This window comes from Chelonia mydas, chromosome 8 (genome assembly GCF_015237465.2).
Source record: "Chelonia mydas isolate rCheMyd1 chromosome 8, rCheMyd1.pri.v2, whole genome shotgun sequence".
Taxonomy (NCBI): domain Eukaryota; kingdom Metazoa; phylum Chordata; order Testudines; family Cheloniidae; genus Chelonia; species Chelonia mydas.
In genome coordinates, this window is record NC_057854.1 from 1,159,554 (window position 1) to 1,187,065 (window position 27,512).

At 49.4% G+C, this 27,512-nt stretch overlaps 1 protein-coding gene across 11 annotated transcripts in view; it reads left to right on the plus strand.

Annotated features, from left to right (window-relative positions):
- Positions 1-2,276: 2,276 nt before the first annotated feature.
- UIMC1 (ubiquitin interaction motif containing 1) overlaps positions 2,277-27,512 on the plus strand; it is a 59,836-nt gene continuing 34,600 nt past the window's right edge. For 5 of the 11 annotated variants that reach the window (XR_006283385.1, XM_037907429.2, XM_043521248.1 and 2 more), the window contains exons 1-2: positions 2,279-2,454; positions 21,066-21,217. Coding sequence is in view for 8 of the 11 variants with exons in the window: in XM_037907429.2 (XP_037763357.1) it covers positions 21,074-21,217 (144 nt within the window). In the remaining 3 variants the exon portion in view is untranslated. Of the gene's footprint in view, positions 2,455-21,065; positions 21,218-27,512 lie in introns of all 11 variants that reach the window. The other 6 variants (XR_006283384.1, XM_043521244.1, XM_043521245.1 and 3 more) reach the window with 4 other exon arrangements.

Below are 27,512 nucleotides of genomic sequence, written 5' to 3' on the forward strand. Positions count from 1 at the left end.
CAGTTTTCAAGAAGTTACAGTTTACTAGGCAGGAAGGCTGCTACACTTCTGCCTCAGGGACAGAGCCTTCCTCCTGCATAACAAAAAGACCTACCCTCCTCCACTCCCCTCCAACCGCAGTATCAAGAGAGAGGGACAGAGGCTGTGTCTACATTGCCACTTTCAGCACTAAAACTTTAGTTGTTCCGGGGTATGAAAAAACACCACCCGAGCGACAAAAGTTTGAGCGTTAAAAAGCGCCAGTATAGCGCACTCCCGGTGATAAAGCTACCACCACTTGTTTGGGGTGGGTTTTTTTATCGCCAGGAGAGCTCTCCCCATGCGATAAAGTGTGTCTACACTGCCCACGTCACAGGGCTGCTGTGGCCGTGCTGTAACGTGGGCAGTGTAGACATACCCAGAGTCTCTCTCGCTTGTTGGTCAGCCGTGCCCCCCTGACAGTGATCAACGTCTCCCCCACAAGCACGCACACTGAGCCCCCCTCCCCCGGCAGTGATTTGCGTCTCTGAAGCTGCTCCAAGCATGCTGGAACAGAGACACTGCCTGGGCTGCCGGGGAAGAGACGCGTGGCCCCCTGCAGATTTCTTTTGCGTTTTTCTGTGCGGGGGGCACAGAAATATTCGGGCCATATGAATTCTGTGCCTCCGCATGGGCACAGAATTCTGTCAGGAGTAAAATAGGCATACATGGTGAGGCATACCAACAGCCAGACGGAGACAGTTACTTCATATGCTACCCTTTGGTGAACTTTTATGTAGATATCTGACCCAGTGGATCCCTGTAAACCCCCAGGCACCCCTCTGTGCCCCCTGCCAATTGGCACTAAGGGATCTCTGGGTCACACAACTCATTAACAACACTACTTGACAATGTAATTCAACTTACTGTACTAGACGGGAGTAGTCTGGGGCCAACTATAATGGCAGGTTATACCAACTGGGGTAAAACCCACCAGAAATTCAGAACCTGGCATTCTGCAAATGAGTCCTGTTTATATGCAGGAACTTACCCAGCAATGCCTGCAAAACAGAACTTGGGCAGTTTTCTCTGTTAATTATTGTACAACAAAAAGCCACTCACTTTCTAGAATCAGCTCAATTAAAGCAACACACTCTATCTGTTATAAAGCGCTAGCTGCACTCCCAGCCCTCAGTAATATGGACTGCAAGAGCCAGACAAACTAGTTTACTCAGAACCAAATTAATCTCTCTTTGTATGGACGCGTTAAGAGACTGGGGGTGTTCCGTGTGCAGTTCTCATCACTCCATCTCAAAAAAAGATATATTGGCATTGGAGAAAGTACAGAGAAGGGCAACAAAAATGAGCAGGGGTCTGGAATAGCATCCATACAAGTTTCAGAGTAACAGCCGTGTTAGTCTGTATTCGCAAAAAGAAAAGGAGTACTTGTGGCACCTTAGAGACTAACCAATTTATTTGAGCATGAGCTTTTGTGAGCTACAGCTCACTTCATCGGATGCATACAAGGAAAGTTTGAAAACACTGGGACTGTTCCATATGTAAAAAAAGAGATGACTAAGGGGGGATATGATGACAGAGGTCTACAATATCATGGCTGGTGTGGAGAAAGTGACTAGGGAAGTGTTATTTACCTCTTCACATAACACAAGAACCAGGGATCATCCTAGGATATTAAGAGGCAGCAGGTTTAAAACAAACCTAAGGAAGCATTTCTTCACCCAACGCACAGTGAACCTGTGGAACTCCTTGCCACAGGATGTTGCGATGGCCAAAAGTATAACTGAGTTCAAAAAAGAACCAGACAAGTTCCTGGAGGACAGCTCCACCAATGGTGCTAGCCGCGATGGTCAGGGAGGCAGCCCCCTGCCCTGGGTGTCCCGAGCCTCGGGCGGCCAGAAGCTGGGACTGGACGACCAGGGATGGATCACTGGATAAATCGCCCTGTCCTGCTCATCCCCTCACCCGCACGTGCAGCGGCCCCGGGCTAGACGGGCCCTGGGTCTGACCCACGGTGCCCCTCGTAAGGCTGTGACGGGCTTGCCCCGGGCCGCAGTGCTGCCACGCTGTCCCCATAGCCACGGTGGGTCCGGACAGTGGGCGGGGCCATCTCCCAGGACCTGTCTGGGGGCGAGGGGCGGTGCTGGGAAACCAACCCCCGAACCGGGGAGGAGGGAAAGGGCCAACTCCTGGCAAACGGCTCCTCTCTGCCCGGAGGCAAGATGGCGGCACAGGCCTCACCCGGGGTCACATGGGAAAGGGCCGCCGCGTGATCCCAACGGGAGGACGCCACCGCCATGTTGAAGGAGGGCAGAGGGCAGTGAGGCCGCCGCCGCCAGCTTGAGTGTGGGCAGCGGACCCGCTGATCGCGGCGGGCGAGTCGCTTCGGGCCGCGGGAGGGAGAGGAGACGCCGCCCTCGCGCTGCCAAGCGGGCCGGGAGTGGGAGGGGCTCCGGCCTGCGGGAGCCACTGGGCCCGGTGAGTAACGTGCCCCCGCCCCGCTGGGCGCCCCTCCCCCTCCCCCTCCCCGCCTAACTCCCCCCCCGCCCCGCTGGGCGCCCCTGCCCCTCCCCCTTCCCGCCTGACCCCCCCCCCGCCCCGCTGGGTGCCCCTCCCCCTCCGACCGCCACCCCGCCCCGCTGGGTGCCCCTGCCCCTCCCCCTCCCCGCCTGACCCCCCCCCCCCGCCCCGCTGGGTGCCCCTGCCCCTCCCCGCCTAACCCCCCCCCCCGCCCCGCTGGGTGCCCCTGCCCCTCCCCGTCCCCGCTTGACCCCCCCCCCACTCCGCTGGGTGCCCCTGCCCCTGCCCCTCCCGGCCTGACCGCCCCCGCCCCGCTGGGTGCCCCTGACCCCCCCCACTCTGCTGGGTGCCTCTCCCCTCCTGACCCCCCCCCACTCCGCAGGGTGCCTCTCCCCTCCCCCTCCAGGCCTGACCACCCCTCCCAGCTGGGTGCCACTGCCCTTCCCCCTCCCCGCCTGACCGCCCCCGCCCCGCAGGGTGCTCCATCCCTCCCCCTCCCAGCCTGCGTGTCCCCCCAGCCTGCCCTGGAGGGTGCCCCAAACCACTCCCCCCAGGTTACCAGGGGGAGGAAGGGTCATAGCAAGAGACTGTAAGACCCTGTTCGGGGATGGAGCTCTTCGGGGTTAGCTGGGTCTCCGGGCCAGCCTTGTCCGATACCCCTAGCCCATCCCTCTGGGAACCTGGTTGGTTTTATGTGAACACTTAGGCCCCTGTCCTGCAGGAGAGCCTGGGCCAGTGAGTCTCTACCAGAGCACAGGGTCCGCCCCGCAGAGAGCTCCTGGCAGGATCAGGGCCTTAGAGAAGTGCTGTCTAGTGGGTAAGTGACAGGCCTGGGACTCCGGACTCCTGGGTTCTAGTCCTGCCTCTGTGACTGACCTGCTGCGGGCGATGCTGGCCTTCTTGGCCCCATCTCCCGAGATGCCGTGGGCAGCTCTCACTGGCTTCAGTGGAACCGGTGTGTGCTCAGCACTGCAGGAAATCAGGCCTCTCCCTGGGACTCATCAAGTGGTGGAATTAAATAATGGCTGCAAAGAGCCCGAAGACCTCTGGGCAGAAGAGGCTAGAAAAGGGCCTCGTGTGGAATTAGCCCGTGTGGTGGTTAGTCCATGGTGCTGATTGTGAGCAACATGTATCATTCCTGAAGGAAGGGAGCCGTTTATAAAGCAGCAGCCCATGTCTCAGACCTCTCAGAAACTTATCTGTGGATGGGAGTCATTCATTTTTGGCCTCATTTTTCAAGCATTTTTAAGCTGTCACAACTTGGCAGGTCTGTAGCTGCAGTATCAAGATTTAGAATTATCCTGTCATTAACTGTTTTCTGATTCATCAAAATGATAGATGGGGAGAGAGAGAGTGACAAATAGTCACCAGTTGGGGATCTTCAAGGGTTCCCCTAAAAATGTTATGGGTGGAAAGAAGCATGTGTGAGTTATCTCATTACTGGGTCACCTTTGCTGTTGGAACATTTAGAAGAAGATGTTCTGAGCATCCAAAGATAAACAAGTGGGTGACTGGAAAGCTAGATGCGAGCCACTTTGCACAAGTCCAAGTAATGACAGGTTTCAGAGTAACAGCCGTGTTAGTCTGTATTCGTAAAAAGAAAAGGAGTACTTGTGGCACCTTAGAGACTAACCAGTTTATTTGAGCATGAGCTTTCGTGAGCTACAGCTCACTTCATCGGATGCATAGCAGTTTCCACGATATGCTATGCATCCGATGAAGTGAGCTGTAGCTCACGAAAGCTCATGCTCAAATAAACTGGTTAGTCTCTAAGGTGCCACAAGTACTCCTTTTCTTTTTAAGTCCTAGTAAGTAATTCATTCAAGCAAATAGCAGAACCTCAGTTACCAGCAATTGTCCCCTCTGAGAGATCACTGATACATGCTTCCTTTTTTGCCTTGTTCACTTAGTGTGTTTGTGCAGACGCTCTCTCTGCCCCCTCAGCCCCTTTATTTTCAGCCCTGTGGTGGGAGTTGTGTGGGTAAAGCTCTGTGCATCTATTTTGGCGAATGTCAGGGATAAGTAAATCGTCGGACCGCCAGCTGATTCTTCTAAGTGATCCCTTATCTAATGTGGTGCAGCATGCAGAAGGTGCCTTACACAGTCGGAAGGGAGTTAGGGACCAGTGTGGATGTTTGCCTTGTTTCCCTGGTAAATCTAGGTTTACAGTCAGATTCCCCAAATACACAGCTGAGAGGATTCAGACAACAGTGACCAGAGGTCTGTTTGGTGCTGCTTCTGTCCATCATCCCAAAGGGCTTGCTCTGTGCATATCTTTCCTCTGATAAGGCTCCTCCCCCACTATAATGGAATCTCAGAAGTTCTGTATGAGGGTAGTTGCCTGCATCCAGGAGGTGTGTGTCTGGTGCAGGGGAGGGAACAGAAGAGCAGAAAGAAGGGAAAGGATAAGAAGGAATCTCCAGCCATGCCCACATGTAGCTCAGCTGGAGCAGGACAGCTTTGTCTTTCAAGAGCTAACACCCTGCCACATGCTGCCGGATCTTGTTGGGAGCCCTGTTGTATTTCTCAGTAGCAGACAAACAGGAATTTATTGATTGTGCCTTGACAGTTGCAGTCACTTTTAAAATCAATGCATAGAATCGACACGGCACTTTTCATCTTCGAAGGGCTTCCCAAACCTTATTCCCTAGATTGGAAGGCCAGGAGGGACCATTGCGATCATTTCATAGAACTGTAGAATTGTAGGACTGGAAGGGACCTCAAGAGGCCATCGGGTCCAGTCCCCTGCACTCATGGCAGGACCAAGTATTGTCTACCAGTGTTTCTCAAATGCAGCCACTAGGCCATTTTCTTGCAGCCACAGCCTCCTGGGCGGGGGGGGCAAAGCAGTGTCCCCTCTCCCAGGGCCGCTAGCAGCGGTTGGGCCCTGCCCCCCTCTAGAGACACAAACACTGGCGGTGCAGACAGCTGGTGGATTCCCCACTTTCCCAGGGGCAGGGGAGGCAGGCTTTAGCTACAGGGCTTCGGGCTCCATCCACACAGTGGCAGGCTCTGGTTCCAGGCTCCAGCCTCAGGCTCGCCACCCCTGCCATTGTCCCTGTGCCCCGCTGCCTCCCTGCCCGCCTCCCCATCCAGGGCTTAATTTGTCCCAGTGCTTGCCAGGGCTGAGTAAATCTGCTGTGAAAAGTGATATTAACAAACATACAGATATCACTTTTCACAGCAGAAGACTTACCAGCTAGCAAGTCTTAGAAGGAAAAAAAGTGCAACCAAAAAAGCAAAAGAAACAACAACAAAAAGACAAGAACATGCAAAGCGCCTTATTTCTGTTTCTGTTCTGTTTTGGTCCAGTAAAGAATAGAGTCAACTGTAAATTATTTTTACTACTGAGTCTAAAAAAACCCTACATAAATAAATTACAGTGGTTTGGACATGTTTTTGTGCATATTTATTTGTTTTTCCTAAAGTTAATCAAGTATTTTAGGAAAAATTGTCAGCACGGCCATCAGCAACAGTTGGTGGCCACACTCTGAGGCCACCAAAAATTTTGTTGTAAGAACCCCTAGTCTAGAACAGTGGTTTTCAAACTTTTTTCTGGGGACCCAGTTGAAGAAAATTGTTGATGCCCGCGACCCAACGGCGGGGTTGGGGGTTCAAGAAAGGGTTCCGGGTTGGCGGGGGCCCAGGGCTGGGGCAGGGGATTGCGGTGTAGGGTTGGGGCGCGGGCATACCTCCCGTGGCTCCTGGTCAGTGGCACAGCTGGGATGCAGAGACAGGCTTCCCACCTGTCCTGGCACCATGGACCGTGCTGCACCCCAGAAGCATCCAGCAGCAGGCCCGGCTCCCAGGCGGAGGCGTGCAATTGGCTCCGCATGGCTCTTGCCCGCAGGCACCACCCCTCCCAGTTCCCATTGGCTGGTTCCAGCCAATGGGAATGTAGAGCTGGTGCTCGGGGTGGGGGCAGCATGCAGAGCCCCGTGGCTCCTCTGCCTAGAAGCTGGCCCGGTCGGCGGTGCTGACCAGAGCTGCTAGGAGCTGAGCAAGGCAACCCAATGCCTTACATGCTGCGACCCAGAACTGGGTCATGACCCAAACTTTGAAAAACACTGGTCTAGACCATCCCTGACAGGTGTTTGTCTGAACTGCTCTCAAAAATCTCCAAAGATGGAGATTCCACAACCTCCCTAGGCAATTTATTCCAGTGCGTAACCACCCTGACAGTTAGGAAGTTTTTCCTAATGTCCAATCTAAACTGCCCTTGCTGCAATTGAAGCCCATGGCTGCTTGTCCTGTCCTCAGAGGTTAACGAAAACAATTTTTCTCCCTCCTCCTTGTAACAACCTTTTATGCACTTGAAAACTGTTAACACTCATGTTCCCCCCTCAGTCTTCTCTTCTTTAGTGTGACCTCCTCCTGTATAATAGAGGCTCTAGAACTGCCCCAAATAATTCTAGAGCAAATCTTGTGGGAAAACATCCAATCTTGATTTAAAAATTGTTAGTGATGGAGAATCCACCATGACCCTGTGTAAACTGTTCCAGTGGTTAATTACCCTCCCTGTTAAAAACGTACACTTTATTTCTAATATGAATTTATGTAGTTTCCCCTCCAGCCATTGGGTCATGTTATAGCTTTCTGTGCCAATTTGAAGAGCCCATTGTCAAATACTGTAGGGCAGGTTTTCTAATCCTTTAATCACGCTCATGGCACTTCTCTAAACCTTCTCCAATTTATCAGCATCCTTCTTGAACTGTAGGCACCAGAACTGGGCACAGCTACTGGGCAGCAGCTGTAGCACCAGTGCCAAATACAGAGGGAAAATCACCCTCTGCTCCTACTCGAGATCCCCTGTTTATGCATCCAAGGATCGCATTAGCCTTTTCAGCCACGGGGTTGCACAGGTACCGCACGGTCGCTGATTACCCACCACAATCCCCCAGTCTGTTTCAGAGTCACTGCTTCCCAGGGTGGAGCCCTCCATCATGTCACAATGGCCGATGTTCTTTGGTCCTAGATGTACACGTTTACATTTAGCATTATTAAAACATATTTTTTGCTTGTACCCAGCTTACCCAGGGATCCAGAGCACTCTGTACCAGTGACCTGTCTTCTTCATTATTTCCCACTCCCCCAATTTGTGTGTCACGTGCAAACTTTATCAGAGATGATTTTATGTTTTCTTGCAGGTCCTTGATAAAAATGTTAAATTGGAACAGGTCACTGCAAGACCCCACTAGAAACACACTGCTTGCTAATGTTTCCCAATTTCTAGTTACATTCTGAGACCCCTCAGTTAGCCAGCTTTCAATCATGTACTGTGGGCCCTGTTGATTTATATTGTTCCAATTTTTTAATCAAAATGTCACGTGGTACCAAGTCAAATGCCATTCAGAAGTCTGAGTCTATTACATCAACAGTGTTAACTTTATCAACCAAACTTGCAATCTCATAAAAAAATATATCTAGTTAGTTAGACAGGATCTCTTTTCCATAAACCCATGTTGATTGACATTAATTATATTACCCTCCTTTAATTCTTTATTAATCGAGTGCCATATCAGCTGCTCCATTATCTTGCCCCAGATCAATGTCAGACTGACAAGCCAGGTCCTCCCATTTACCCTTTTTAAATATTGGTACAACATTAGCTTCCAGGCTTCTGGAATTTCCCCACTATTCCAAGACTTATTGAAAATCAACATTAATGGTCCACCAGCTCCTCAGCCAGCACTTTTGAAACTCTTGGGTGCAAGTTATCTGGACCTGCTGTTTTTAAAATGTCTGATTTTTATAGTTCCTGTTTAACATCCTCCTGAGATATTATTGGAATGGACAGTATTTCATCATCCTCATACGGTATTACCACATCATCTGTCTTGTCCCCAAACACAGAACAGAAACCTTTATTGAATGCTCTGCCTTTTCTGCATTATTATTGATAATTCCACTTTTTCCATCTAGTCATGGACCAACATCCCTGTTAGAATTGTTTTTCTTCCTAATATACTTTAAAACTCCTCCTTATTGCCCTTCATTATCAATTAGCCCACACAACAAGGATGGTCATCCCAGATTTACAGGTGGGGGTAAGCGAGGGAAATCTACTAAGTGACTTGCACAAGGCTGCAGAAGGAGGGGATGGGAAATTGTTTATTCCTGCCTCCCAGTCTTCTGTCACTGTATCTAAGGCCATGTCTACGCTACAAAGTTTGGTCGATGCAAATTACGTCAGTATCCAGTTGGCGACTTTTGTATATTGCTGGCGTGTGTGCCTGCATCGTTGCTTGCTTCGGCGTGGTGCACGCGCACGGCGAGTGGTTGCGTCAGTGTAAAATGCAGTGCACTCTGGGTAGGTACCCCAGCGTGGCGGGTGCCACTGCCTGACACAATGCCTTGTGGGACATGTCTGAGTGCTTTGTGGGATACTAACGATTTTCCCAAGGATTTCTGAGAACTGAGAGTCAAGTTCCCACCATGCAACTTTCTCTATTCCATGGTGCTTGCTCCATCCTATAATTTTCACGCCATTTTTAAAATCTCCCCCAGTCCCACTCGTCACTTTTCAGCGTGCACCGTATTTGCAGAAGCATGCACCTGCAGAGCTCAGGGTCATTCCAATGACTATTGCTAATACAGGGTGCACGATTCTCCCGTATCTGCAGAACTCAGTAGTACGACTATAACTGACCATGCAGTGAGGAAGCTGCAGAGGTATTCCAGTGTAATAATTGTGTGCCGATGGACACAACAAACAGAAATTCCAAGTTGTTTCTGACATTCATGGAGCAGCTCCACCCAGTGCATGTTGGCTTTTGGGCTGGAGAAACAAGCACTGATGGGTGGGATTGCATTGTAATGCAGGTTTGGGATGACAGATAGTGCTTGCAGAACATTTGGATGCGAATGGCCACATTCCTGGATCTGTGTGCCGAGCTCGCCTCAGATCTCCAGCGCAGGGAGGTCAAAATCAGCTGCAATGACTGTGGTGAAGCAAGTGGCTATCATGCTCTGGAAGCTTGCAACGCTGGATTGCTATTGGTCAGTGGCCAATCAGTTTAAAGTTAGAAAATCTACAGTGGGGGCCATTTTTTTCCAAGCGTATAAGGCCAGTAGGTATATCCTGCGACACAGGACTGTTAGTCTTGGTAATATGCAGGAAATAGTGCATAGATTTGCAGCCATAGCGTTCCTGAACTACAGTGAGGTGATAGATGGCACGCACATCCTATTCTGGGACTGTCCCACCTTGCCACTAGGTGCATAAACAGAAAGAGATACTTTCCCATGGTTATAAAAGCACTCGTGGATCACTGGTGTTGCATCTCTGATATCAGTGTGGGCTGGTCAGGGAAGCATCTTTAAGAACACAGGACTTTTCAAAAAGCTGCAAGCAGGGACATTTTTCCTTGACTGACAAATTACCATTGACAATGTGAAATGCCAGTTGTGATTCTGGGGAACCTAGCCTGCTCCTGGCTCATGAAGACATACACTGGCCACCTCGACATCGCCAAAGAAAGATTCAGCTATCAGCAAATAGCAAAATAGCAAAATGACTATTTAACGTGCTTTTGGTAGATTGAAGAGTGGCTGGCACTCTTTACTCACTAGACTGGATTTCGGGGAGGCAAACATCTCCATTAGAATCATAGAATCATAGAATCATAGAATATCAGGGTTGGAAGGGACCCCAGAAGGTCATCTAGTCCAACCCCCTGCTCAAAGCAGGACCAAGTCCCAGTTAAATCATCCCAGCCAGGGCTTTGTCAAGCCTGACCTTAAAAACCTCTAAGGAAGGAGATTCTACCACCTCCCTAGGTAACGCATTCCAGTGTTTCACCACCCTCTTAGTGAAAAAGTTTTTCCTAATATCCAATCTAAACCTCCCCCATTGCAACTTGAGACCATTACTCCTCGTTCTGTCATCTGCTACCATTGAGAACAGTCTAGAGCCATCCTCTTTGGAACCCCCTTTCAGGTAGGTGACAGCAGCTATCAAATCCCCCCTCATTCTTCTCTTCTGCAGACTAAACAATCCCAGCTCCCTCAGCCTCTCCTCATAAGTCATGTGCTCTAGACCCCTAATCATTTTTGTTGCCCTTCGCTGGACTCTCTCCAATTTATCCACATCCTTCTTGTAGTGTGGGGCCCAAAACTGGACACAGTACTCCAGATGAGGCCTCACCAGTGTCGAATAGAGGGGAACGATCACGTCCCTCGATCTGCTCGCTATGCCCCTACTTATACATCCCAAAATGCCATTGGCCTTCTTGGCAACAAGGGCACACTGCTGACTCATATCCAGCTTCTCGTCTACTGTCACCCCTAGGTCCTTTTCCGCAGAACTGCTGCCTAGCCATTCGGTCCCTAGTCTGTAGCGGTGCATTGGATTCTTCCATCCTAAGTGCAGGACCCTGCACTTATCCTTATTGAACCTCATCAAATTTCTTTTGGCCCAATCCTCCTATTTGTCTAGGTCCTTCTGTATCCTATCCCTCCCCTCCAGCGTATCTACCACTCCTCCCAGTTTAGTATCATCCGCAAATTTGCTGAGAGTGCAATCCACACCATCCTCCAGATCATTTATGAAGATATTGAACAAAACCGGCCCCAGGACCGACCCCTGGGGCACTCCACTTGACACCGGCTGCCAACTAGACATGGAGCCATTGATCACTACTCGTTGAGCCCGACAATCTAGCCAGCTTTCTACCCACCTTATAGTGCATTCATCCAGCCCATACTTCCTTAACTTGCTGACAAGAATACTGTGGGAGACCGTGTCAAAAGCTTTGCTAAAGTCAAGAAACAATACATCCACTGCTTTCCCTTCATCCACAGAACCAGTAATCTCATCATAAAAGGCGATTAGATTAGTCAGGCATGACCTTCCCTTGGTGAATCCATGCTGACTGTTCCTGATCACTTTCCTCTCATGTAAGTGCTTCAGGATTGATTCTTTGAGGACCTGCTCCATGATTTTTCCAGGGACTGAGGTGAGGCTGACTGGCCTGTAGTTCCCAGGATCCTCCTTCTTCCCTTTTTTAAAGATTGGCACTACATTAGCCTTTTTCCAGTCATCCGGGACTTCCCCCGTTCGCCACGAGTTTTCAAAGATAATGGCCAAGGGCTCTGCAATCACAGCCGCCAATTCCTTCAGCACTCTCGGATGCAATTCGTCCGGCCCCATGGACTTGTGCACGTCCAGCTTTTCTAAATAGTCCCTAACCACCTCTATCTCTACAGAGGGCTGGCCATCTCTTCCCCATTTTGTGATGCCCAGCGCAGCAGTCTGGGAGCTGACCTTGTTAGTGAAAACAGAGGCAAAAAAAGCATTGAGTACATTAGCTTTTTCCACATCCTCTGTCACTAGGTTGCCTCCCTCATTCAGTAAGGGGCCCACACTTTCCTTGGCTTTCTTCTTGTTGCCAACATACCTGAAGAAACCCTTCTTGTTACTCTTGACATCTCTTGCTAGCTGCAGCTCCAGGTGCGATTTGGCCCTCCTGATATCTTTCCTACATGCCCGAGCAATATTTTTATACTCTTCCCTGGTCATATGTCCAACCTTCCACTTCTTGTAAGCTTCTTTTTTATGTTTAAGATCCGCTAGGATTTCACCATTAAGCCAAGCTGGTCTCCTGCCATATTTACTATTCTTTCGACTCATCGGGATGGTTTGTCCCTGTAACCTCAACAGGGATTCCTTGAAATACAGCCAGCTCTCCTGGACTCCCTTCCCCTTCATGTTAGTCCCCCAGGGGATCCTGGCCATCTGTTCCCTGAGGGAGTCAAAGTCTGCTTTCCTGAAGTCCAGGGTCCGTATCCTGCTGCTTACCTTTCTTCCCTGCGTCAGGATCCTGAACTCAACCAACTCATGGTCACTGCCTCCCAGATTCCCATCCACTTTTGCTTCCCCCACTAATTCTACCCGGTTTGTGAGCAGCAGTCAAGAAAAGCGCCCCCCCTAGTTGGCTCCCCTAGCACTTGCACCAGGAAATTGTCCCCTACGCTTTCCAAAAACTTCCTGGATTGTCTATGCACCGCTGTATTGCTCTCCCAGCAGATATCAGGAAAATTAAAGTCACCCATGAGAATCAGGGCATGCGATCTAGTAGCTTCCGTGAGTTGCCGGAAGAAAGCCTCATCCACCTCATCCCCCTGGTCCGGTGGTCTATAGCAGACTCCCACCACTACATCACTCTTGTTGCACACACTTCTAAACTTAATCCAGAGACACTCAGGTTTTTCCACAGTTTCGTACCGGAGCTCTGAGCAGTCATACTGCTCCCTTACATACAGTGCTACTCCCCCACCTTTTCTGCCCTGCCTGTCCTTCCTGAACAGTTTATAACCATCCATGACTGTACTCCAGTCATGTGAGTTATCCCACCAAGTCTCTGTTATTCCAATCACGTCATAATTCCTTGACATCACCAGGACCTCCAGTTCTCCCTGCTTGTTTCCAAGGCTTTGTGCATTTGTATATAAGCACTTGAGATAACCTGTTGATCGCCCCTCATTCCCAGTATGAGGCAGGAGCCCTCCCCTCACAGACATTCCTGCCTGTGCTTCCTCCCGGTATCCCGCTTTCCCACTTACCTCAGGGCTTTGGTCTCCTTCCCCCGGTGAACCTAGTTTAAAGCCCTCCTCACTAGGTTAGCCAGCCTGCTGGCAAAGATGCTCTTCCCTCTCTTCGTAAGATGGAGCCCGTCTCTGCCCAGCACTCCTCCTTCATGGAACACCATCCCATGGTCAAAGAATCCAAAGCCTTCTCTCCGACACCACCTGCGTAGCCATTCGTTGACTTCCACGATTCGACGGATTTGCGGATGATACTAAACTGGGAGGAGTGGTAGATACGCTGGAGGGGAGGGATAGGATACAGAAGGACCTAGACAAATTGGAGGATTGGGCCAAAAGAAATCTGATGAGGTTCAATAAGGATAAGTGCAGGGTCCTGCACTTAGGACGGAAGAACCCAATGCACCGCTACAGACTAGGGACCGAATGGCTAGGCAGCAGTTCTGCGGAAAAGGACCTAGGGGTGACAGTGGACGAGAAGCTGGATATGAGTCAGCAGTGTGCCCTTGTTGCCAAGAAGGCCAATGGCATTTTGGGATGTATAAGTAGGGGCATAGCGAGCAGATCGAGGGACGTGATCGTTCCCCTCTATTCGACACTGGTGAGGCCTCATCTGGAGTACTGTGTCCAGTTTTGGGCCCCACACTACAAGAAGGATGTGGATAAATTGGAAAGAGTCCAGCGAAGGGCAACAAAAATGATTAGGGGTCTAGAGCACATGACTTATGAGGAGAGGCTGAGGGAGCTGGGATTGTTTAGTCTGCAGAAGAGAAGAATGAGGGGGGATTTGATAGCTGCTTTCAACTACCTGAAAGGGGGTTCCAAAGAGGATGGCTCTAGACTGTTCTCAATGGTAGCAGATGACAGAACGAGGAGTAATGGTCTCAAGTTGCAATGGGGGAGGTTTAGATTGGATATTAGGAAAAACTTTTTCACTAAGAGGGTGGTGAAACACTGGAATGCGTTACCTAGGGAGGTGGTAGAATCTCCTTCCTTAGAGGTTTTTAAGGTCAGGCTTGACAAAGCCCTGGCTGGGATGATTTAACTGGGACTTGGTCCTGCTTTGAGCAGGGGGTTGGACTAGATGACCTTCTGGGGTCCCTTCCAACCCTGATATTCTATGATTCTATGATTCTATGACGGTCCCTACCCAGGCCTTTTCCTTCCACGGGGAGGATGGACGAGAACACCACTTGCGCCTCCAACTCCTTTATCCTTCTTCCCAGAGCCACGTAGTCCGCAGTGATCCGCTCAAGGTCATTCTTGGCAGTATCATTGGTGCCCACGTGGAGAAGCAGGAAGGGGTAGCGATCCGAGGGCTTGATGAGTCTCGGCAGTCTCTCCGTCACATCGCGAATCTTAGCCCCCGGCAAGCAGCAGACTTCTCGGTTTTCCCGGTCAGGGCGGCAGATAGATGACTCAGTCCCCCGGAGGAGAGAGTCCCCGACCACCACCACCCGCCTTCTCCTCTTGGGAGTGGTGGTCGTGGAACCCCCAACCTCAGGACATCGCATCTCATGTCTTCCAACCAGCAGAGTCTCCTTCTGCTTTCTCCCCCCAGACATATCATCTGGTCCACTCTCCGCAATGGTACCTGTGGAGAGAACATGAAAGCGGTTAGTTACCTGTGTCTGTGTTACTGGAACCCGGACATTCCGCTTACCTCTTCTGGAGGTCACATGTTGCCAAGCTTCTTCACTGGCCTCTTGGCTCCTCTGTGCAACCTGCTCTATATCTTTAGAGCTTTGTGCCCCTAGAAGCCTATCCTGAGTTTTGTCCAGAAAATCCTCATTGTTATACTGCATGTTGTGTACTGCATAATATCTACGGGGCAAAGGGGGGCAGGCTACTGCCAGGGCGGAGAGGTGAGGTGGACCATCTGTCTGCTGAATTTGAACAGCCAGACACAAGGGCTGTTAGAAGAGCCAACTGTGGACCTATATATCTGAAGGAGGCTTTAAAAGACCATTTTTATAGTCAGCCCACAGTAGTGTTGTGAGATGCTTTTATGAAATAGTGTGTCTCGTGTGTATGAATTAAGAATTCTTTAATGCAGCTATAATGCTGGTGTAAACTGGTAAATATACTCTGAGTCTCCAAAATTAAAATGTCATCGTGAGCAAAGAAGCAGGAAACAAAATTAAAGTGCAAACACACAAGGTAAAACATTTTAGCACCACTAACTTGGTGAGCCAGACTTTAAAACCCCACCTCAAAACGCAAGCAAACAGTGATAGTTTACGTTCAGGTATGTAAATCTTTTGTGGTGTAGTGCATTGTGGCTGATGTGTGGTTTTGACAGGGCAGTGGATGTGTAACTGGTTCTCCGTGCTGTCTGGAATGGAGTGATAGGTTTGCGGGTGCACACCAAGTTGCCTCCCTACACCTACAGAGGAGAGTCGGAAGCACTGACCACGGAGCTCTCTAAGCCCTGGAAAGGCTGCTGAGTCCAGCATCTTTGGGCAAGTAGGTCAGAAATACTCTGCAACGTCAGAGTTTGTTGCTTGAGCAAACCCATGATGTCCTGGTGCATTTCCTGATGCACTTATCAGTCCCTTTCCCTCTCCTGCAGCAACCACTGTCTCCATTCTCAGTCCTTCTCTATGGTCATATGGCCCTTCCAAAGCCAGCGTTCACAGCAAGTGTAGGGGGAAGCACCAGATTTGTTGTTGGCCTCCATCGCCTTCTGGTATGCCTAGCAAATTTCCTTTACTTTCCCATGGCACTGCTGCTCATCCCTGTCGTGCCCCATAGATGTCTATATTTCTGTGGCAGAGCATCTTTCCCTAGAGGCCAAGAAGATCTAAGTCTTCTAGCCTGCTCAAGACAGGAGTAGGTCTAGTACAGAGGTGGGCAAACTGTGGCCCGTGGGACTGTCCTGCCCGGCCCCTGAGCTCCTGGCCCAGGAGGCTTGCCCCTGGCCCCTCCCCTGCTGTTCTCCCCCTCCCCTGCAGCCTCAGCTCACTGCGTCACCGGCGCGATGCTCTAGGCGGGGGCTGCGAGCTCCTGGGCAGCGCAGCTGCAGAGCCTGGCCTGACCCGGTGCTCTGTGCTGCGCGGTGCGTGGCTGGCTCCAGCCGGGAGGCGCAGCTGTAGCACTGCCAGCCACCGGTGCTCCAGGCAGCGTGGTAAGGGGGCAGGAAGCAGGGGGGTTGAATAGAGGGCAGGAGAGTTCGAGGGGGTGGTCAGGGGGAGGGGGTGTGGATAGGGGGCGGGGCAGTTAGAGGGCAGGGCACAGGGGGGTTGAATGGGGGCAGGAGTCCCGAGGGGGCAGTCAGGAAGGGGGGGGGTTGGATGGGGCAGCGGGAGGCAGTCAGGGGCAGGAATTCCGTGGACAGTCAGGGGACAGGGAGAAGGGGTGGTTGGATGGGGCAGGGGTCCTGGGGGGGCAGTCAGGAATGAGAGGAGGGGTTGGATGGGGCGGCAGGGGGCAGTCAGGGACAGGGAGTCTGGGGGTTGGGTGGGGCAGGAGTCCTGGGGGGCCATCAGGGGACAGGGAACGGGAGGGGGGGTTGGATGGGGTAGGAGTCCCGAGGGGGCCATCAGAGGGTGAGAAGCAGGGGGGGTTGGATAGGGGCCGGGGGCTGGGCCACAACTGGCTGTTTGGGGAGGCACAGCCTCCCCTAACCGGCCCTCCATACAATTTTGGAAACCCGATGTGGCCCTCAGGCCAAAAAGTTTACCCGCCCCTGGTCTGGTACTTGTTTTCATGCGTGGAGCCGGCATGGTTGGCTCCACACAACAAAGGGGAGGTGGTAGCTGTGCTCGTCAAGGTGGGCAACCAGGAGACTGCATTTAAAAAGCATGCGGAGGTTTGTAAGGGAGAAGGTGAGCTTCCAGTCTCTGTGACCCCTGGGCAGTGGAATTCAAAACCATGATGAGAATGGCCACTGTTGTGGGGAGAGGGGTACCGTGGGACAGCTGCTGGAGGACTCTTACGGTTGACACAACTAATGCAGTGTCTGTACTCACACATTGTCGACCTAAATAGGTCAGTTGTGGCTCTGCATTGCTCAGCAATGTGGTGTTATTGCGTCGCGGTAACAGGGTGCTTATGTCGGCAGGAGATAAATTTTGGTATAGACACATGCACAGCAAGGTCGACACAATTTGGCTTGGGTCAGCGTAACTTTGTAGCAGAGACCAGGCCTGCATGCAGCTGGAGCAATGTGCTACACTCTTGTTCTTCAGGCAGCACGAGTTCTGAGCATGTTCCTGTCCTTCACGTCTGTTGAAGCCACTGCATGCTTGGACTCCTCTGGTGTTTGAGAGGGAATGCGCTGTTCTGTACTGGGTAATGGGGGAAACAGCCGAGGGTCACTGTCGTATATTTTCTTGTGTTTCCATATTAGGCCGAAGCCAGTAGATTCAAGAGATTTCAACCATTTTAATGGAGGCAGCATGGACCGGTGGATGAGGCCCTGGGCTAGGAGTCGAGGAACCTGGGGGCTCTATTCCAGCTCAACTGCTCTCTCGCAGGGTGACTGTGGGTGCGCAGTGTGACCCGTGTGTGTGTCCGTGGCCCCATCTAGGAAAAGGAGTTGAGCCTATTTTCATAGACTCACAGGGACTGGAAGGGACTTCGAGGGGTCACCTAGTCCAGCCCCCTGCACTCCTGGCCATTCCTAACAGTGTGTCCAACCTGCTCGTAAACATCCCCAGTGATGGAGATTCCACCACCTCCCTGGGCAATTTATTCCAGTGCTTAACCACCCTGACAGGAAGCTTTTCCCAATGTCCAGCCTAAACCTCCTTTGCTGCAATTGAAGCCCGTAGCATCTTGTCCTGTCCTCAGAGGTTGAGGAGAACAATTCTTCTCCCTCCTCCTTGTAACAACCTTTTACATGCTTGAAAACTGTTATCACGCCCCCTCTCAGTCTTCTCTTCTCCAGAGAAAACAAACCCAGTTTTTTCAATCTTCCCTCATAAGTCATGTTTTCTAGACCGTTCATTTTTGTTGCTCTTCTCTGGACGTTCTCCAGTTTGTCCACATCTTTCCTGAAATGTGGCACCTGGAACTTGACACAATACTCCAGCTGAGGCCTAATCAGTGTGGAGTAGAGCAGAAGAATTACTTCTCGTGTCTTGCTTACAACACTCCTGCTAATACATCCCAGAATGAAATCTGCTTTTTTTTGCAACAGTATTACACTGTTGACTCATATTAAGGTTGTGATCTACTATGACCCCCAGATCCCTTTTTGCAGTACTCCTTCCTAGGCAGTCATTTCCCATTCTCAAAAAGAAAAGGAGTACTTGTGGCACCTTAGAGACTAACAAATTTATTTGAGCATAAGCTTTCGTGAGCTACAGCTCACTTCATCAGATGCAATTTCCCATTCTGTATGTGTGCAACTGATTGTTCCTTCCTAAATGAAGTACTTTGCATTTGTCCTTATTTAATTTCATCCTGTTTACTTCAGACCTTTTCTCCAGTCTGTCCAGATCATTTTGAATTTTAATCCTGACTTCCAAAGCACTTGCAACCCCTCCCAGCTTGGTATGGTCCACAAACTTTATAAGTGTACTCTCTGTACCATTACCTAACTCACTGATGAAGATATTGAACAGAACCGGACCCAGAACTGAATGGGAGGAGGGCTCCAGGGCCACACGGGGATGGGGCAGATGTGCCTTACTGAATGGGAGGGGCTAGGGATCAACCAGGGTGTGTAAGGGGGAGTCCCCAACTCCCTAACAATTACTCTTTCCCCTTTCCCCCCAAAGAAACTGTTCCATACTTCTCCCATCCACACCCAATAGCCTTCAGGTTCGCTCCCAGGCTCCTTCCCTCTCCCTCTGCTCCTCTGTTATCCCTGACTCCCCCAAGCCTTTGCACTGCTTCTGAGGGGTGCGGGGAATATGTTTCTGTATTGTAGTTTAAATGAATTAGTCAAAGTTACTGTATTAATATGTCTAGGAAGAAACCTATCCATCAAAAAAAAAAATTCCTGAATCTTTTTTTTGTCTATATTGTTACAGACATACTTACTGACAGGTATTTTGAAATAACTTACCAAAATAATTGAAACTGGTGTGATTATTTTGTCTTATTTTGACAAATAAAATATACAGAATTTTGCAGAATTTTAAAATATTGTGCGCAGAATTTTTAATTTGTTGGCACCGAATTTTAAACTTTTTGGTGCAGAATTCCCCCAGAAATAGCACATGCACCTGCCCTCTCTGGTGTTGCACGTAACCCTCACAAGGTTGCAGTGATAATGCTCGGCTCTCCCAACATCTTGAGTGCTCTTGCTTATACTAAACAACATGGCTCCATGTCTAGTTGGCAGCCGGTGTCAAGTGGAGTGCCCCAGGGGTCGGTCCTGGGGCCCGTTTTGTTCAATATCTTCATAAATGATCTGGAGGATGGTGTGGATTGCACCCTCAGCAAATTGCGGATGATACTAAACTGGGAGGAGTGGTAGATACGCTGGAGGGGAGGGATAGGATACAGAAGGACCTAGACAAATTGGAGGATTGGGCCAAAAGAAATCTGATGAGGTTCAATAAGGATAAGTGCAGGGTCCTGCACTTAGGACGGAAGAATCCAATGCACCGCTACAGACTAGGGACCGAATGGCTCGGCAGCAGTTCTGCGGAAAAGGACCTAGGGGTGACAGTGGACGAGAAGCTGGATATGAGTCAGCAGTGTGCCCTTGTTGCCAAGAAGGCCAGTGGCATTTTGGGATGTATAAGTAGGGGCATAGCGAGCAGATCGAGGGACGTGATCGTTCCCCTCTATTCGACACTGGTGAGGCCTCATGTGGAGTACGTGTCCAGTTTTGGGCCCCACACGACAAGAAGGATGTGGATAAATTGGAGAGAGTCCAGCGAAGGGCAACAAAAATGATTAGGGGTCTAGAGCACATGACTTATGAGGAGAGGCTGAGGGAGCTGGGATTGTTTAGTCTGCAGAAGAGAAGAATGAGGGGGGATTTGATAGCTGCTGTCACCTACCTGAAAGGGGGTTCCAAAGAGGATGGCTCTAGACTGTTCTCAATGGTAGCAGATGACAGAACGAGGAGTAATGGTCTCAAGTTGCAATGGGGGAGGTTTAGATTGGATATTAGGAAAAACTTTTTCACTAAGAGGGTGGTGAAACACTGGAATGCGTTACCTAGGGAGGTGGTAGAATCTCCTTCCTTAGAGGTTTTTAAGGTCAGGCTTGACAAAGCCCTGGCTGGGATGATTTAACTGGGACTTGGTCCTGCTTTGAGCAGGGGGTTGGACTAGATGACCTTCTGGGGTCCCTTCCAACCCTGATATTCTATTCTAAAGGCTTGAGATGACCCTTTAGGGAGAGTATTTCAGCAGAGGACAGCTTGAATTCGCAGTTCATTGGGAAGGCAGGTCACGTGACGTGCATTGTACACGACTTCTTGCTTTCGATCTCTTTTCCACTCTTCTACCTTGCAGAGCTTGTGCAGCTTTTCTTGGAGCTACTGTTCTGTGACCATAACTACATTATTGGAAAACTATGGCTTTTGCCCCACATCTAATTGAATATGAAAGCTGACAACTGGTTTTGCTGCTGTGGTTTCCTATTCTGGAGTGCCAAGGCCACCAGGTTGTCAGCATGATTCACCGCAACATCTTGGTTTGTTCTGCAGCAGTGGTAGTGAAGGGTGGTGCTAATAGGGGATGGCAAGGGTCCTTGATGGAGGGCTGGTGATTTCCTGCTGTAAAATTAATAATTGGACACCTTTGCAGATGAGCGTTAACAAGAGGAGTTGGGTGGGAATTTACTCATTGCATTGGAGAACAAGAATGGAGGGCAGTTCTTGTGAGTGCTGCTGCTCCTCCGAAGCCCCTTCTGAGCAAATCCGCTGTGAAGTATTCATGACTTGGGAGCCACATGCATAAGTCCCCACTCATCAACAGCACTAAATCCACCCTGCTTTGCAATAAGATCTAATTCCTGGAGTATTTTGCTTAAAATAGTAAAACTGGATGGCTGTTAAGGGAAAACTGAACCAGATGGAAGCAAATGGCTGCTTTCAACCTCTTTATTTTTTTCAGAGTGCAGGATGCCGAGGAAGAAGAAGCATGCAGAAAGCCCTGACTTTCAGGGCCCGGACGGGGAGGAGGAAGAGCCGAGGGGCCTGGTCGATGCCAAGAAGAAGCGTAGTTTTGTGGATGCCTTTATTGTTATATCTGACAGCGATGGAGAGGTCAGTGGTTAAAAAAAACGGAACCCAAAATCCTGACTGGGGCATGCTTATCTACCAGTGCATTCCTGCCAAGAGACTGTCCTGAGCGGTACCTACTATGCATCTTGGGGCAGCCTGCTGCATTTTGCCATTAGTGTTTTGCTCTGTTTCTTTTCAAGGTGTATTTCAGATTAATCATGTCCCATTTGGCTAGGAAATGAGCCATCTGATTGGCTGGTGCTGAGTCCTGTCTCTGAGATTTGATAACCAAAACCTGTCCAAACACAATCTGAAATCTAATTTAAATCATGTTTCCTCAATCGCCTTGCAAATCTTTTTCAAACTTTTTATTTTATTGCTGTTTAACTAAATCACAGAAACGTGGTTATGTTACATGCAAGTAACTGTTCAAAGTATAGCTAGTGTCAGATCATGAGACTGAATTATGGAGGTTTGAGTGTAATCCACTCTCATCCTTAACCACTAAGCCGTCAGAGGTAACTGCATTGCTTATGGTAGTCTGGAGGTGACTGATAGTGTCATTGGTTCAGGGGAGCTCCAGAGCCTGGAGGCCTGAACTCACGACATGGAAGGTATGTGAGACAGGACCGGATTTGAAACAATATTTTCATTTGTAATTGTTAAGTCTTGGCTTTGCTTTGCTCTGTCAGTGATTTGGGAGCTTAAGATGCTTTTAGAATAATACAATTTTAACAAGCATTTCCGTTCACTTGCAAGCTATGGGTCTTAAATCAAGTGCCCTTAGTGCCCACACCTAGAGCATCAGTCTTGACAATAAGGCAATTAACATATGAGGAGTGGAAAAGCACTAGCAGGAAGCAGGAAAAACAAGCTGCAGGGCACATGCTATTGGCTGTTATTTCTGCACATTATCTGAGCTCTTCTCCATTGGGAAATTCCGTTAACTAGACAGATCTAGAATGTCTGGCAGTAATAGGTCACTGGGGCTAAACCCTCAAGCTCTGCAATAAGCTAAGTTAACTTCAGATGTCTGCTGTATCACTGGCCTTTACTGTGAAACCGATAAGGAAAGAAGAAACCAACAGCTGTAAGAGATGTTGATGTACATGAAAGATCAGGACCTCTCATTGTCCACAATTATTCCTCTTTAACATGCATGTGATTTGTCTCCTCATTTTCAGTCATCTTTTAAAACATGACTATGAAAAGATTAGTCTCCCTGACTATACTGTACGATCAAGTCTATAAACAAAAAAGGGAAATCATGCCTCACCAGTCTATTAGAATTCTTTGAGAGGGGGTCAACATACATGTGGACAAAGGGGATCCAGTGGATATATTGTACTTGGACATTCAGAAAGCTTTGACAAGGTCTCTCACCAAAGACTCTTAAGCATAGTAGTCATGGGATAAGGAGGAAGGTTCTCTCATAGATCAGTAACTGGTTGAAAGGCAGAAAACAAAGGATAGGAATAAATGGTCAGTTTTCACAGTGGAGGGAGGTAAATAGGGGGGTGCCCCAAGGATCTCTACTGGGAACTGTGCTGTTCAAAATATTCATAAATGATCTGGAAAAATGGGTAAACAGTGAGGTGGCAAAATTTGCAGATGATACAAAGATATTCAAGATAGTGAAGTCCAAAACTAACTGTGAAGAGTTACGAAGGAATTTCATAAAATTGGGTGACTGGACAAGAAAATGGCAGATGAAATTCAATGTTGATAAGTGCAAAGAAATGCACATTGGAAAATACAATCCCAACTATACCTATTGTGACAAAGTTCCTGCTCTACCTTGGTGGGTCTTACGCTTATTGGCGGATTTGCTCGCCTTGGAGCTTCGCGGTAGCCCTCAGCTTGGCCGTTTTTCTGAACCCACAGTCCAGGTCGACGACTCCTGTGTCTGACCTGGAGTTGGGACGATTTGGGGGGAACCCGGGCCCGCCCTCTACTCCGGGTTCCAGCCCAGGGCCCTGTGAAATGCAGCTGTCTAGAGTGCCTCCTGGAACAGCTGGGCGACAGCTACAACTCCCTGGGCTACTTCCCCATGGCCTCCTCCCAACACATTCTTTATCCTCACCACAGGACCTTCCTCCTGCTGTCTGATAATGCTTGTACTCCTCAGTCCTCCAACAGTCTGCGTTCTCACTCTCAGCTCCTAGTGCCTCTTGCTCCCAGCTCCTCACACGCACACCACAAACTGAAGTGAGCTCCTTTTTAAAACCCAGGTGCCCTGATTAGCCTGCCTTAATTGATTCTAGCAGCTTCTTGATTGGCTGTAGGTGTTCTAATCAGCCTGTCTTAATTGTCTCCAGAAGGTTCCTGATTGTTCTGGAACTGCCCCTGTTACCTTACCCAGGGAAAAGGGACCTACTTAGCCTGGGGCTAATATATCTACCTTCTGTTACTCTCCTGTAGCCATCTGGCCCGACCCTGTCACACTATAAAATGATGAGGTCTAAATGATCAGTTAGCACACAAGAAAGAGACCTTGGGGTCATTGTGGGTGGTTCTCTGAAAACATCCACTCAATGTGCAGCGAACAGCATGTTCGGAACCATAAGGAAAGGGATACATAATAAGACAGAAAATATCTTGAGGCCACTATATAAATCCACAGTATGCCCACGTCTTCTATAAGGAATGTAGTTCTTGTTGCCCTATCTCAAAAAAGATACATTAGAATTGGAAAAAGTACAGAGAAGGGCAACAGAAATGATGAGGGGTGTGGAATAGCTTCCGTGTGAGGAGAGCTTAAAGAGACTGGGACTGTGCAGTTTAGAGAAGAGACAAAGGGGAGATGATCGAGGTCTAGAAAATCGTGACTGATGCGGAGAAACAGACTTGGGACGTGTTATTTACCCCTTCCCATAGCACAAGAGCTGGGGTCACCGGATGAAATTAATAAGCAGGTTTAAAACAAACACAAGGAAGGACTTCTTTATGGAACGCACAGTCAGCCTGTGGAACTGGTCAGGGAATGTTGTGAAGGTGAAAAGTATAACTAGGTTCAAAAAAGAACTAGATCAGTTCCTGGAGGACAGGTCCATCAATGGCTATTAGCCAAGATGGGCAGATTCACAAACTCCTGCTCTGGGTGTCCCTAAACTTCTGACTGCCAGAAGCTGGGACTGGACGACAGGGGACGGACCACTTGATAATTGTCCTGTTCTGTTCATCTCCTCTGGGACACCTGGCACTGGCCACTGTCGGAAGACAGAATACTGGGCTAGATGGGCCAGTGGGATGACCCAATATGACCATTCTTATGTTTTTAATAAATTCTGATGGCATAACTGGCCATATGACAGAAAGGGATGCCCAGAGAAGCCATTAATGAGCCAGTTAGGTTCTGTTTAAGTGACAGCACCTCACAGTCAGCTGGATAAGTGGGTTTATTCAGTCTGGTCTGTTTCTACCTCTCAATCCTTGGCTTCCAGATCTGGAGTCATAGCAGTGCCCTCCAGTTTTCTCTCCTGGGAAGGATCTCTGCTTCCTATGGGTTCTGAATAATAAATGCCCGGCTTCTGTAACTTACGCTCAGCCTTGCAATGTACATCAAGTTGAATTTTAGTCCTGAGCCCTGTAACTGTTGATTTTGCTCCAGCAAGACCTTGTTACCTGTCTATAAGAGGTGTGTAATACTCCAGATAAATAGCAATTTTAAAGAACAATAAATTCTCAGTTCATCTTGCAGTTGTTAGGACATGGTTCAGGATTCAAAGACAACAAGGAGAGTCTTGGACAGCATAGTGTCAGTGGCCTTTTTCCTTGGCAATCTCCTGGCAGATATCTGTAGTCCCCAATTCTCCTCCTATACCAGCAGATCTTGTAGCAGAAGCACCTGGAAAGCCTCTGGCTTCTTACTGTTGATGATCTCTGGTGAACTGACTCTCAGGAATTTCTCAGTCATGCTATATTGCCAAGCTCATCACTGCTATTTTGCCAAGTTTCCTCTATTTTCTCAGGGCTTTTCAGTGGTATTTGAAAAGTCTTATCTGCAGGAACTTTTCTGGATAGTGGGTTGTGTAATCCACACTGACTGCCTGTGTCTTATCCTGGAGCCAAGGAGCTCTGGTCCTCCTTCTTGGAAAGAGTCAAGCAAATTTGAAACTCTTTTCCCAACTCTGGAAACAGGGGGAGATGACCATACAGCATTCCCTGCACAAACAGGAAATGCTGTGGGAAGTCTGTGTCACCACATACAAAATGGTTCTGATCCTTTCTGGTTGGTGAAAGCCTCTGGGAAACACCAGGCCATCTGTCGACAGAGATCGTTGGTGCTTCCTTGAAGGACAATCTTCTGCCTATCCTCAGATCTGCACTATTTCAGCCAGCGCTTGAGAAACCAGCTGACACTAGCATCCTCGCCAGTTACTGCTCTGTCTCCTGAGAAAAAACATGCTGTACAATTTGGCTTGTTGCTGAGGTCCACTGATAGACCCTTGTCTGCTGGAGGTGAAATCTCGCTGTAGTGTGGCCGTGTTGCCAGCCACGCCGATGAGCTGTGGGCAGAGCCCAGGTAGCTATGCTAATACTCGTAACAGATCAGCAGCCTTTATAAAGTGATTGTAAAGTGCTGCTGGTTTGCCAGTGAGACCTTTCAAGGGGAGGATGGAGTCACTTGAAAGTGGTTTCACTCAGTCATCCTGGATAGAGCCCACAGGGCCCTAGTGGGTAGCTGCTTCTATTCACAGAGCTTGTGTGAAGTCCCACAGAGACTCAACATCTACACCAAGCCCCTGGGAGAGGTTGCAAGATGTAATGAGTTGCAATGCCATCTCTGTTCTGATGGTACCCAGCTCCACATCTCCTTCTCATCTGGCACAAACACCACTGTTACCCCAGTGTCCCTCATTTGAAGGTACCTGGCACCTGGATAAATAGAAGCAGGTTTATTTTCAATCCATTGACCAAGATGATGTTGGTAGAAGGAGAGGGAAGGGTTTGAGGGACTGGCAGGAGCAATAAGCTCAACCTCTAATAAATACCTGGCTTCTGCAACTTACCCTCTGGTAGTCAAGGTAGCGTGTAGTTCATCTTGGGTTAGGGAGTGGTCTTGTGGCTTTCTTCTTGGATGCAGGCCTAGCCATGGTGAGAGATGGCTTTTTGACACTTCCACAGTGGGCTACTACAGGGCCCTCTACCTGGGGCTAACTGTGAAGGCCACGCAGTAGCTTCAGGTAGTTCATCACGTAGTGGCCAACATTCTGGGTCAGGCAGAGCCATGAGAGCACATTCCCATAGTGTTCCATGGTCTGCTGGCCCCCTGTCCACTTCCAGAGCCATTCCAAAGTCCTGGTCCATCTCTCCAATGGGCAAGGCCTTGCCATTTCTAAGATTGGCTGTGCCAACAGCGAAGTTGAGGCCTGAGGTCCCCAGGTGAAACGTGAGGAGGAGAAGGACATTCTCAGGGAGGACCCTTGGCTCTGGAACTTGCTATCACTGGCAATAAAAGCGAGCCTAGATCTGGTGCCAGGGACAGCCCCTTCTCTTTGCACAGGGCTCTCTCTCACCTATCGGAAGCTGCAAGTCTGGCACAAGCCCAGTTGCATCTTGTTGTTGAAGTCTCTGCTTTCCGCAGATTTATGCTGATGAACTGAAAGTGGGAGCAGAGTGGCAACGGCATGTGAAGTGAAGTCTGAGACTAATAGAGCAGAGTGTGACTTTGATTTCAACAGCAGCCTTGGCTAGCGCCAGGAGTGGTACTTCCAACATCGAAGTGACTTTTAACCGTTAAATTATGCAGGGCTCCTGTGATTTTGGCTCTGCCCTCTTGTTGCATGCTTGGTAGCACAGTTGTGCCGTGCTGTTGACCTGCCCTTTCCCTTTGGTGATCTCTTCTGGCTTCCAGTGACCATTCCTTTTCATGAAGATGCTTGAAGCAAGCTCCCTGTCAGGTGTGAGGGCACTTGCTGTGTCCAGGGGAGAAGGAGGGGGGTCAAACAAGCAGACTCTTTAGAGGCAGGTGGAGTTGCACCTGCCTGCATTATGGCTGGGTTTGCTCCTCTGAGTCTGTGCAAAGTGAGTTTGAGAAAGGTCGTTTATTTTTCTATTGCCTGTTTGAGCCTATCATGAAAAACAGATGTTAAACACGCAGAGAGCTTTGGAAGCCAACTGTTTTCTCACTTTTTGGACAATGCTTATAGTGAAATTGCTCATGAGGGTGAACCATAAATTAAAGAGCAGATTCCTACAAACAGGGGTGCTGGAACAATTTGTATAGGGCGGGGGGAGCGGGGGCTGAGAGCCATGGAAGCAAACTGTGAACCCTGCATATGATGCAAACCACTTCAAGCCAGCACCTCTAGTTCCAGTACCTACGCCTACAAGG